The sequence below is a fragment of the Prinia subflava genome, chromosome 10, assembly GCF_021018805.1.
Source record: "Prinia subflava isolate CZ2003 ecotype Zambia chromosome 10, Cam_Psub_1.2, whole genome shotgun sequence".
NCBI classification, from domain to species: Eukaryota; Metazoa; Chordata; class Aves; order Passeriformes; family Cisticolidae; genus Prinia; species Prinia subflava.
This window is the reverse complement of record NC_086256.1, coordinates 19,418,471-19,431,481: the sequence shown is the minus strand read 5'-3', so window position 1 is coordinate 19,431,481 and position 13,011 is coordinate 19,418,471. Positions and strand designations below refer to the sequence as shown.

Sequence of the window (13,011 nt, the reverse complement as noted above, 5' to 3'; positions counted from 1 at the left end):
TTATTGGCCATAACTGAGCAGCTTTAAAAATTGAAGCTTTTTCGATGTATTCTTCACACTGTCTTTTTCATTTCTTTCTAAATTGTAAGAAAAGCCACCTTAAAATTTTAATTTATGCAATATAAGATGACACAAAATTTTGTTTCATCACATAGAAAGAAAGAATGGGAAAAGTGCTTTTAGACTGGTTTAGTATATTTTTAAATGAATTATAGTGTCACTTCTGGGGTTTTTTTACATTGACACATTTTATTGAAAAACTATATTTGCTTGTTTGATTTGTTTTGGTGGGTTTTTTTTTTGTTTTTTTGCATTCGTTTGTGGCTTTTTTGTTTGGTTGGTTTAGGGTTTTGGTTTGAGGTTTTTTTGTTTGGTTGGGGGTTTTTTGTTGTTTGTTTGTTTGTTGGGTTTTGGGGTTTTTTTGTTGGGTTGGGGGTTTTGGGGTGGTTTTTTGTGTTTGGTTGGTTGGTTGGTTTTAGTTTTTTTACTTTTGAATCCTCATTTCCTATTTTGAGCTCTTTACCACTAGCAAATCTACTTCTATTGCCCTTTCTAGGGTTGTTGTTGCATACTCTATTTCCAAATTCCAAATGGCTTTAACCCTGCAGTCCATCTCTCTTGGTGATTAGGGAGAAGATAAAACTCTTGTGGGCCCAGGAATGCAAAAAGCAAACTTCTTTTTGAACATGAGGATTAAATACAGAGCTTTCTTCCTTCTTTTAGTTCTGGGTTGGTTTTTTTTTTTTTTTTCAGTCATGGAGCACACTGTCACACTCTCTTAGTTTTATTGACAGTTCAAATATTACTCAGATTCGAAGTCAGCAGTATTACTTTAGCATATAAAAAATTAATAGCATCACAGTAAAATGTTTTACTATGTTATTATTCATCACCAAGACCTTTGGTGCCATGTTACAACCAAGCATCAGATGAAAATGGAGTCTTTGTTGCCTGGATTTTGGAACAGTAGTTCTATGATGAGTCACACAAAATCACAGAATCACAGAATTTTTTTATTATTACTGGGTTGGAAGAGACCTTCAATATCATTGAGTCTGACCCATCCTAGGCAGTAAATAATTATTTTTTATTAGAAATAGCAATAACGTGCACCTGTTTTGCCAATCTATTTGGATTCAGTCTTGGTGCTTTTGTTTCTACTTTCTTTCAATCACTTCAGCCAATGAGAGTAGGCAGGGCTGAGCATTGCTGGATGTAAACTGCTGTACAGTAATCACTACTTCTTTTAAGTTAAAAGCATTATTATGTTTGGGTTTTGTGTCAATTTATTAAGATGTTACAAGCGTCAACTTCTGATTCCTTTCATGATTCTACTAAGGCACTAGATTTAAAGAAAAACTACTTAACAGGGAAGTTCTGATATCAAAAGAATAGTGGTGATTTGCCACCAATTTATTTATTTTATTCAATGGATGACTATTAAAAAGAATGATAATCAAAAACGGGACTTAAGAAAGGACTATGCAAGACAATTCATATTAAAACAGAATAATGACACTGTTTCTACCTTTAAATAGGTTTTTGAACAACTGGTATTAAGAATTTTCAAACTAAAAATTCATTTTGTGTAGTGCATTGATGTACTTTCTATATAAGCAGTAGTAGCCAGATTAGATTTTCTGGTGTCTGAAGTTCCCACTTTATCTACACAGGTTATATTAATCTGTTGTAAATTTATTTTCTTATCATTTTTGCAGGGAAAAAAATTCCTTTTTTGCAGGAAAAAAACTTATAAAAGTTCCTGTATTACTAAGTCTTTACATGCATTTCTTCCTTTTTTAGGGGGAAGATGGTTTTCCAGGATTTAAAGGTGACATGGGTCTTAAAGGTGACCGGGTAAGTGTTTATTCATAGCCCAAATATTCTAAAAAGTTTAAACACTGTTTTGAAAGGATCAGTGAAGTGAACAAAAATACTTAAACCAAAAATAAAATAAGGGCTAGTATTTTAAAATATTTCTATTCCATGTGCATGCACAAATCTGGTCCAGAGATATGTTTCTTGTAAATCAAAAATGGCACAATCATGAAGAGGAAGAGAATGTCAGTCTTAAATAAACTCTTCACTGAGCTTCTTCCTAGAGAATCTCCTTTTCCAGATTCCAAGATCTCCAGTATTTGCCTGAGGAAAAGTTATCTATCTAGGATAAATCTATCTAGGATTTCCATTCCAGCCCAGCATTTTGCATATCTCTGCCAAAATGCTGTTTATATAGCCCAATGAGCAATTACTTCCTTTTGTAGGAAGTGTTGTGGAGGTTGTAAAAAAGCTTTTCATAAGAGCCTCCTGCCTGTATCTGTAGTCTGTATACATAAATAACCACAGATGGCAGCCACACAAGTACTTAGATAAAGACAGTTTTCTTTCTATGGACTGCCAGGATGCCTTCTCAAAAATTTCGGAAAAGAAAAAAAAGAATACAATTTCCAAATGTAGATGTCTTCAAGCAAGACAACTAGGCTCTAGCACTCTGAAAATGATATTCACTGTCTAATTTTTATGTATTTCCATTTATATAATGAACACAAATAGTGATATTTTCCTAATAGGAAACTGGGCAGGGCTTACAGCAACCTGATCTATTTGGAGATGTCCCTTGTGCACTGCAGGAAGCCTGGATGACCTTTAAAGGTTCCTTCCAACCCAAACTATTGTATAATTCCATTCTCTGTTTAGATTTACTGAAAATTTATTTTCAAGTAATTGTAGGTAGTCTTTCCAATATATGCATGAAGGCCGTTGTTGTATTTTAGGGAGAAATTGGTCAGCCAGGTCCACGAGGAGAAGATGGCCCAGAAGGTCCAAAAGGTCGATCAGGCCCATCTGGGGACCCAGGTGCTGCTGGTCCAGCTGGGGAAAAGGTCAGTAGCCAGAAATCAACACAAAGGTGCCACTGCCTCAGAACACAAAACCCATAATCTCCACCTCTGAAAAACTTCAGAGATGCCTTCAATCTGCAATATCTTTTTGTGACACTACTGCAGCAGACCACCAGAGTTCTCATTTGATCAAGGACTGGGAGCCCTTATCTTGTGAGTATACAAAGAGGCATTGTAGTACTCCACCAGTATATAAGGCAACTCCATTCTTCTCTCAAATTACATACAGTGCATGCCAGCTGTGGAAAACAATGCAAATAAAATAGCTGGGCACAAAGAAGGATAAAGGTGCTGCTGAAGAGTGAATTAATATTGAATCATATTACAACCAATGGTGACTTGGATTTTTTTTTTAAATGGAAAACATTTCCTGAATAGAAATCTAAAATAGGGTTGGCAAAGGAAAAGGGGTTGTAAAGAGGGAGGATTGATAAAAGGATGATGAAAAAAGAGAGATCAAGCACAAGGTATAAATCTCTGTAGAATCCTGGCTTCAACAAAAACCATTTGAGTTTTGTATAAAGGATGGAAAGGAGGCTGAGAAATGTGTATGTGGGTACTTTCAGAAAGGAAAGGTGATTTCAACAGTGGTAATATAAAAAACTGGAGCTGTATGATAAGAAATATTTCCGTCTAAATTTTTTTGTGAACTATAGCTTCAATTCTAGTTTTCTCTTGAAAAGGAATTGGAGGGAGGATGCATAAACCAAATCAAAACAAAACAAACCTTTTTTAAAATAGTTGTTAGTTTTTAAATTCAAATTTGAGGGTTTTTTAGTTCTTTATATTTTACAGTCATCTTTTCCATGGAAATCTTCTCCCAAACCTGATATTCTAGAACATAGAGGAATTATTCCCCAGAGTTCCCATCTTTCAAAGTCTGAAACTGCTTTCCCTTGCCTTTGAAAGTGGCAAACCATCACTCATCCTCTAGAGGTCTAAAGAGACCAACTCAGTGGAGTAGGGTACTGTATTTCTTTTCTGGGAATGTTGGTGTCGGTGCTGATCAGTCTTTTCTGAACGTAGCAAGTTGGTAATGGTTGTTGACAAATCCATTGTCAGCAAATAATCAGTGGGGTATAACTTATCATAGTCTCGGTTTAGAACTATTCAGGAAAAGAATTGATTCTTCAAATGCCTATTCATGAAAGTCAGTCATCACACAGTATAAATTAAAAATAATTTCTTCTCACTTAAGCCTATTAACACCCTGATTTTTAGACAATAATTGTTGTTTAATGATCTCAACCACATAGAACTGCATGGTACTTTATGGAAGAAAAAAACCTTTGAGGTATTGGTTTCTCTGAATTCATTCACTGGAGTGGGATTTTTGCTTAAGTTTGGGGCACTAAGCCCACTGCTGATTAATAATAAAAATGAGAAAATGATTTAATTTAATATTTATTCCATGGAGTATCATCACTCTATGTTGTGGAAAAAGTATTTTGTATAGAATCTTGCTGAACCACAAAGGAGAATCCAGTAAAATTTAACACTGCCTTCCATTGCAGGGTAAGCTTGGCGTACCTGGACTGCCAGGATATCCAGGAAGACAAGGTCCAAAGGTGAGCTGTATATTGAGTGTTTTGACACTTGTCACAACAGCAGTTATTTCATTTCTGTGTTTGGGGAAGCAGGGTGTGGATGTCAAAGAAAGGGCCATTTTTCTTGATTTTTTTTCTTGACAATCATATTCTGAAGTAAAATCCTTAATAATGTGGGATTCCGTATGTCAGGCTCTGTATGGAGCGCTTCTTCTTACTGTACTACCCTTTAGCATCTTCTCCTGATTTGTGTTGTGCCAGCATCAGACTGGCAGGCACTAATCAACTGGAAAAGGATGGAATTGCTGCCATTCTTGAAAGAGAATAGGCACTAGATTGACCAAATGGATGCTGATAGTGACTGGAGTTTTCAGTGTGGTACAGGGATTTCATTTGTGTCATCACTGCTTCTTCCATGGAACAAACCATATTTCTTTGAAACTTATTTACAATTTTCCTCATGTTTTCCTTTAGTCTCTTGTAAGACAAACATGACAAAATACAATCCTTAGTTAATTTAAGTGTCTATATCTATCCTTCAGCTACTTCACATATTTGGATTTCAATAGAAAACCACACAGGAGCTTCTGGTTTAAAACGTTTTTATGAAACAAATTCTTATGAAGTACATCCTAACACATCTTTAGGAAATGGGCATGTTAAATTAATTGCAGGATCTCTTTTCTGAGGTTAGAAGGAAAAAAGATGGAGTTGAAGCAAAGCTCTACAAACAGTGTAGAGGACACAGCTGGGGGACACTGTAGCTCCAGGCCCTCTCAAAGACCCATCTAGGTAAATACCACAAGAAGAAGAATCCCTTACCAGTCCTACACATCTGAACAGTCAACCTGCAGTAAAATCCTCAATTCTGGATTTATTTTTATTTCCAAATTTAAATTATGGGAGATTTTGGACGAAATAGAACTTCCTGACTGGCAAAGTGGTTTTTCTGACTTTGCCCGCTACTTGGACCCTTTTTAGTCAAGTGGATGGACTATCTGAAAAATGCTTCATTCACTGAACCCTGCACCATATTAAATATTATCTATGGAAAGTACTCATGAAAACTATTCACCTTGAAAGACACAGGGGTTTTGGCTTCAGTTTCTTAACTCAAAATGTCTGAGACTTTAGTCTCATTGTTCTCCTTTGTAATTGTCTCTTGAAAAATCTAAGATAAGAGTATTGCATTATTCCATTCTAAGAACAAAAAAGATGTAACATTTCACATAAAAGTTGATTCTTTTTTCAACAAAAAAGATTCTTTTTGATCAAGAACTTCCTTGCATTAAATTTTTATCATGTTAAAATTGAAAACAGTTCTCAAGCTGCATTCACTGTTGCTCTTCTGATTTGTTGCTTAAATGTCCGGGAAAGACTAATGACATCTACCATAGATAACTCACTACAGACTTCTTTGAATCACAGGCCAGTTCAAATTAACATGAGGGACTGAGAAAAAAGCAGCATATTAGCTATGTAAAGCAAATAGGAAATCTTGTCCTAGTATTTTCAAGAAAAATGACATCTTTTTTTTTTTGTTGATACTTGCTTTACATGAAGTTTTTTTTCTAAGAATTGTTTTTAGAGTACTGCCATTGTCTGATAATTTTCATTACACTTTTGTTTTTCTCCAATCCAGTCCTCTTGATTAGCACAGCTGCAAAAACTACTGTACATGTAAGATATTCAGAACCAAGTCATGACTACTAGTGCCCCATCGTTTGATCTGTTTTTTGCAAGCCTGTTAATTTTAAAGAACATGCTTGGGCTTCACAGACTAGACTTTTTAGTTTTATTCTTATATAAAGTTACAACTAGTTAAGAATTAAGAAGTAAGAAAGGAAATTAAAGGAAAAGGAATATAAAAGGCAAGGGAAGGAAGAAAAATATTACTTTTCTGCCACCAGTCAATATCAGTAAGGGTTTCATTAGAACCTGTTAGTGAAGTTGTACTGCCCCTAAGTCTTTTATGGATAATTGGAATGATTATGTAAAACAAGAGTCATTGGAGGAAAAACAGGAGTGAGAACAAGAGGGAAAAAAAAGAAAAGAAAGAATTTCTTGGTGCTCTTTGAAATTATTTTTTTTTCTATTTTAGGTTTCTGTTATATGCATTTTATTTGCCATTAAAATGCTAACAGCAAGCTGCACAGGCATAGATGCATTGTGACAGCAGGGACTCTGGCTAGTAAATTTTAGTGGCTGACCAAACCAAACACTCTCTTCGTTTTCATCCCCAGTCAGTTAAAAGTATATTTTATCATGATTATTGCCTCTTTGCCTCCAAAGTTCCGTAGGAAAAATTAATACCTTGGCAGATAAAAAGTCTGCTGACCCACCAAACCTCTATGCCAGAAGCAAAGAAGAGAATAATACTGTTCCCACTGGACTGGGCAGCTAGCAGAAGGAAAGGGGGGAAAAAGGAGGAGGAATAGAGCTGGGAGCAGTTTCAAGTCAGATAATCTCATAAGTTCTGCTTATGTACGAGTTGCATCGATCAGTTAAATGAAACTGTCCATTGATTGGTTACCGTGAATAAAGAACTTGAAGTAGTTAATTTACAGCTCAGTAAAATGAATAGAGGATGTGGTAAATCCTTACCAATTTTTGGAGCTATGTTTCTAAAAAATTATCTTACTGTGAGACAATAAGGTCTTGTTTGTCTTCATTATGATACAATTATTTCTGGTGGGGTGTTACTAATAATTACTTTCCTACTTTAAAATAAGGTTTAAAGAATATTTTATTGTCTAATAAGATGACAAATAATGTCCATTCTATACACTGATTTTTTTTTAATGCTTTCTGGACTTGAGGCATTATGGTAAGTTTATTTACAGCTGTCACAGTTGCAAATTTGACACGTACAATGTCCATGACTTTGGAGTTGTGCTTTATGTGTCTGTTAAATGTCGGTTCTCCACTGTTTTGCTCTTGATATTCTCTGACATTTGCATTGATTTCTTACATAGGGCTCAACTGGTTTCCCAGGATTTCCAGGTGCCAATGGAGAGAAAGGTGCAAGGGTATGATAATTCATTCTTGCATAACACCTAATTAACTTCTAAAATTCAGTGCTGGGGGAAAAGACTGAAACCTAAGAAGACAAGTTACTATCTAAAGAACAATAGAAACAGGCTTTTCACATTCAAGACAGACCTCTATCTTTATGTAAAACAGGACATACTGAGGCACTATTTGCAATTCTTTAAGGTATTAAATGTAAAATGTACAAGAACTTGGACACTTTCTTGCTGCACATACTGCCATAATTATGTAATTTGAAAAAGAGACTAAAAATCATCTTTGCTGAAGGATTTGGGGTATTTTTGGACAGTCTGAGTGAGTTGGCCAGAACTATTTTCCTGTATCTCATGAATTATCCTGCTACCATGCAATTTACCCTCAAGGAAATTCAACTTGTATTTCATTAATATTCTGACTTGCCACAAGGGTTTTTTTTTTTAGGCTTAGCTTCAAAAAGGCAAAATATACCAGGCAAGATGAAGAATGGGTACTATTATATATATTAAAAAAATATAAAATTACATCTGCTGCTGCTTTGTTTGCTTGAAGCAGGTGAGGGGAAATGTGTTATGCATGTTTTTCAAACTATAACAATTAAAAATAGCTTAGAAAGAAGATTACTTACTGTTTTCTCAATTGAATATAGCAGGGTATGTTAGTGAGTTGGTGAAATCAAGAAATTAGTCAGAATTCAAAGCTGATGGCAACAAAAAGTCAAACAGGTAATATATATTATTATTCTTAAAGCAGAAATTCATTATTCTAAGATGAAATATATTAAATCAAATAGCATTTGCGTCACTTATGTATGGTTTAAATTGTTCTTGTATTATTTTAGCCAAGTTAAAGAAGACTGTTATGTACAGGCACAAGCAGCAAAGCAATGCTCAGTTTGTCTGTGTTGCGAAGAAACAAGAACTGCTAATAAAGGCAGCAGATTGGAAAAAATAAAAATAAAATGATACATTCAAACAGGACACTTAAAATTATGAAAATCTTCCTATGTTGATCTGTTTTGAGGCCTTCATAAAGCTTTAAGTTCAGCTTGGGTATTAACCACGTAATTAATACCATCAGACGGCTGGTGCACTGAAAGGTGATGCTGATCATCAATGAGCCCATAACTGCAGTTCTGTAGTGGAATCAGACATTATTGGTAATCTTGCCTGGAGGGTTATCGTGGTGTTTTATGGTACCAAACATACAGGTACTAAGACAGTCCCTGTCCTTGAGATCACAGATTGAGTAGCATTTCAAAAACAACATATAAATATTATTCTGATAAGTGAAATAAAACCAACATTAAAAAAAAAGGGAAAAAAAAACCTGTCAAGAAAACAAGTGAATGCATTTAGTTGGTTTCTAATAAAAGGAAGCTTTGTGCTAAAACATCTCTGATGCTTTTTTGGTTGCTGGTTTGTTTACCTCAGAGATTAGAAAGTACCAGCCATCAGGTTCCTTTCTCTACCTGAAGAATACTTGAATTTTAAGATTCTTTGCATTACAAAGCACAGCAATTCCAGTGCAGAGCCTAAAAAAAAAAATCACATTGAGCATGATTAAGAAATATATTAAAGCAAAAAATTAACGACTGGTGTTCTGGCAAGTTCTGTATCTCTGTCAAGTGTGCATAATTTTGGTAGGTATTACAGTGCCCATTTCCACTATAAACGAAGAGAGGCTTGTCCATTCTTTTCTCTATTAACCTGTGGAGCTGTCCACAGGAACCTGGGAACTTTGTTTTTAAAGCTGTTCACAATACCAAATACTTTAGACTACTGCAGAGGGACTCTGCTTGTTTTGTGCCATCTTCACTACAGTTTTAATACAGTTAAAATGTTCTAATGCCCCTGACAGAATCTGACTCTGAGGCAAATTTAGTACATTTAGCCACAAGCCCCAGTGAACTCAATTTTATCAGGGACCATGATTCTGTAAATTGAAATGCAAAGTAGATAGTTAAAGGTAAAATAACATTTAAACTTAAGGGAGTTGCTCTCTGCCTGCAGTAAAAAAACTTCATCTCACAAACAGAGAAAAAAATTCTGTGAATTTTTCTTTCCAGGGACTGCATGGCAAACCAGGACCCAGAGGACAGCGAGGACCAACAGTAAGTCCTTTTGATTAGTGGTTTAGAAGCTTCCCTGTGTAAACTACCTCCACTACACTGTGAAGAATTACTTTTATTAGATTATAAAATCCAGTGTTTATCATCAAGTCCCTCTGTGTTAAATCGACAGGGTCCAAGAGGCTCAAGAGGTCCCAGAGGTCCCACTGGTAAACCAGGTCCAAAGGTAATTGTCAAGCACTCTGTATGGATTGGCTGCAGGCTGTTTCTTTTAGATGAACGTGAATCCTTGAACGTACTGTCTTTGCTTTCCAGGGCACCTCAGGCAATGATGGTCCTCCTGGCCCACCAGGCGAAAGGGTTTGTGAAAGCCATCTTTGTACATGTTTTCTCCTGCTATATAGGAGTGTGATTTGAGGGTGGGAGGGTTGTTTTATTTTCAGTTCTCCTTCTCATATCTCTGTACTTTGACCAGGGTAGCCAGAACTAACAAAACCTCAGTCCCAATGATGCTTTTCACAAAGTTATGAATGGGGTGGCTGAAGTTTGCTCAAAGCTTCCAACTGTATCTCAGTTATGTACTTATAGGACCCAGAGAGTACACACACACTTTGTGTTACATCCATGCACTTTGGTACTTCCCTGTGAATTACAGATGAACTCACAGCTTAGGCTCTTCTGAATTCCTCACTTACTGCAGCTTGCTGCCTGTTCATTTGATTAGCAAACTCTCAAGCCACATCCAGAAGATTCTTTTTTGAAGCAGCTGAGGTTTTTTGTTTTGATCAGCTACGAATTCCCTTCAACCTATTTTCTGCATGCTTCAGAAATCCTACTGTTCTCTCTGAAACAAAATTTTCTGCTTGCCATTATCATACCAATCAATACACAAATCCACTATGCAGCTCATTGTACAGCACTGTAAAGAAAAAAGAACATTAATAAATTGTATTTATAATGGCGGCACTTGAAAACATAGTACAAGTGGATGAGCCTTCTGCCAAAGTATTTTTGCAAAGCTTAAACTTTTCTTTTGTAGTCATATTTCATTAAACTGCTAACCTTTTTCATATAGGAAGCCTAAAGATCTTCTCCCCACATCCATAGCAAGGCCCCAGTGTTCTGTAGGAGTTATTCTTCAGGAGGGAGCTACTTGTGCATTTTCCCCAGCCCCATAATGTCCCTTTTTTTGGCATTAGCGAGGATGTGGGATGGAGAGAATGAGGCAGGCAGGAAATGTGGGTTGCTTTACACTGAGGAGGATCAGAGGCAGCCTACCAGAAGGGGAATGGCAGAATCTTGTGGAAGAGGAGTTTGCTGACAGCTCCAGACGTTTGCAAGGAACAGAAGTTGTGGGGGCACTAAAACAATGATCAGATCCGAGTTGAAGGCATCCCTGGAGAGAGACTGATAAAAGCAAAGAGATGAAGAATCATAGAGCACCATATCTCTCATCACTTGTGCAATATAAGTGTGAGGCATCTATTTGCTTCCCAAGAGGGGTGAGTGTCAGCCAAAAAATAAAACTGTCATCTCTACTCCTCTGAGACTATTTCAGCTACCAAACATGAAAATAATAAATAATATATCCTGTGTAGCTACTGTTCAAATGAAATTTAATAACAAAAATGAAAATGTAATTTTGATAGCACACTGTTAGTATTCTAGTGCTTTTTCTCACATAATCCATCAGTCCACTGACTTGAAACCTGCAAGCCATATTGTGATGAAAAGAAAAATGTAAAGTTTTTTTCCTTAGAAAGCCTCAAAGCATGAGAAATTATTGGGGAAATTATTGAGAAAGAAGGTGCATTTAAATGTAAAACTTTGAGTTGTGTTTCTATAACCCAGTTTCAGAGACCAACCAATTTTATTCAGGTGTTTTGTTGCTGACTCAATTTTAGTAGTATTCCTCTATAAAGCTGTACTTTTTTTAAGCTTTATGTTATACCCAGAAACAAATGAGGAAAGTTAATTTGTTCACAGACATGGCATATTGAAAAAGGACCCAAACCCTCAGATGAAGCATATTTGTGTGTTATGAAGTTTTCAGAAACCAACTTATACATCTTTTTGAAAAAAAATATATATATATATATATTATGGATAGGGCAGGAAGATCACAAAGATTTCTCTCTTTGCCTAGCACTTCTTAATTGATTCAGATTTAATATTTCAGTATAATAGAAGTCTGTCCTGGAATAAGATTCATTTAAGATTAAGTTCTCCCAGGCTGGGCCCTGGGGATCCTCTCCCCAGCGACATTTGTGCACTGCTGTGCCCACTACAGGAGGCAGCTGTGCTCTGCAAGCCTGGGCTCTGAGCCATGAGGCTTATGGAACTCCGAGGAGCAAAAGGGTAGAATAATTTGGGAGATGTGGCCTCCTGCTTCAAGTCTTTTACGTGAAACCAACATTTCTAACATACTTGGACAGCTGATGTCATAGCAAACCCACACATCATACACCAAATAGAATAGAACAGAATAAAGTCATGCACATATGACATGGGTACATAACTCAGCTGTGGAAGCATGTAAAATGAATAAGACTCTTCAGCATTTCACTTAGCACACTAAACACTAAAGAGCAAAAAGGATTTTCATAGGTTGACATAGTAGCTTTCAGCATCTCAACAGTAAATTTTAAAGGCTGGCCTCTGGGGGTTTTTTGATAAGAACTTCAGAAAAAGCTGTGTAAGCCAGTACTTAGTGTAAATATCTTTCTGTATAGATATTTACATGTGAACATACCTGCATGTACACGTGCACACAGTTGATCACCTTTAGCTAAATTTGTAAAACCATGCTGCATGAACATTTTCTCTCTTCATACATCTGTATACATTTTCTCTCTTCATACATTTTGTATATATACAAAACTATAGAAATAAAATGTTCATATATCACGGGATTTTAAATTATTTTTCATAATAGCAAAAATGCTGTATTTATCTGAATCTGAAAATTTTATTCTATTTGGAATTTCATACAGTTGTACTGGTTTAAAATATTATCAGATCTTAGAAATTGCCAAAGATTAATGTTTGAAAGTTAAAAAGATGACCAAACTATTAACTGGATCCCCTGGTTTATGCAACATGGAAGAACAGTGCTTCTAACTCACAGTTGGTCCTACTTTATTATGCACAGGGGTAAGATGCAAACATAGTTGATGTAAGTAGTTTTCCTCATTTTTTTACTGCATTCCTACACAAACACTACTGCTTTCAGGAAATCCCTCCAGTGTCTGTGCATGTGAATTGTTGCTACCGATATTTATGACAACGTGGCTGAGGCTTTATGCTTAAATCCAGATATTACCTGCAGGGTTCCTATATTTTATAGTTGAAACAAACTTTTCAATCCATCCTCAGTAAAACTTCACTTGTTTGGTTGCCTTTAATCCAGGGACCGCAAGGGCCTCAGGGACCTGTTGGATTCCCCGGACCGAAGGGGCCTCCAGTA

The 13,011-nt window shown here is 36.1% G+C and overlaps 1 protein-coding gene across 4 annotated transcripts in view; it reads left to right on the top strand.

Moving 5' to 3' along the window:
• COL11A1 (collagen type XI alpha 1 chain) overlaps positions 1-13,011 on the top strand; it is a 131,741-nt gene that overhangs the window by 72,092 nt on the left and 46,638 nt on the right. For all 4 annotated transcript variants that reach the window (XM_063407633.1, XM_063407634.1, XM_063407632.1 and 1 more), the window contains 8 exons: positions 1,804-1,857; positions 2,775-2,882; positions 4,415-4,468; positions 7,423-7,476; positions 9,543-9,587; positions 9,718-9,771; positions 9,861-9,905; positions 12,955-13,008. In XM_063407633.1, the coding sequence (XP_063263703.1) occupies positions 1,804-1,857; positions 2,775-2,882; positions 4,415-4,468; positions 7,423-7,476; positions 9,543-9,587; positions 9,718-9,771; positions 9,861-9,905; positions 12,955-13,008 (468 nt within the window). The remainder of the gene's footprint in view (positions 1-1,803; positions 1,858-2,774; positions 2,883-4,414; positions 4,469-7,422; positions 7,477-9,542; positions 9,588-9,717; positions 9,772-9,860; positions 9,906-12,954; positions 13,009-13,011) is intronic.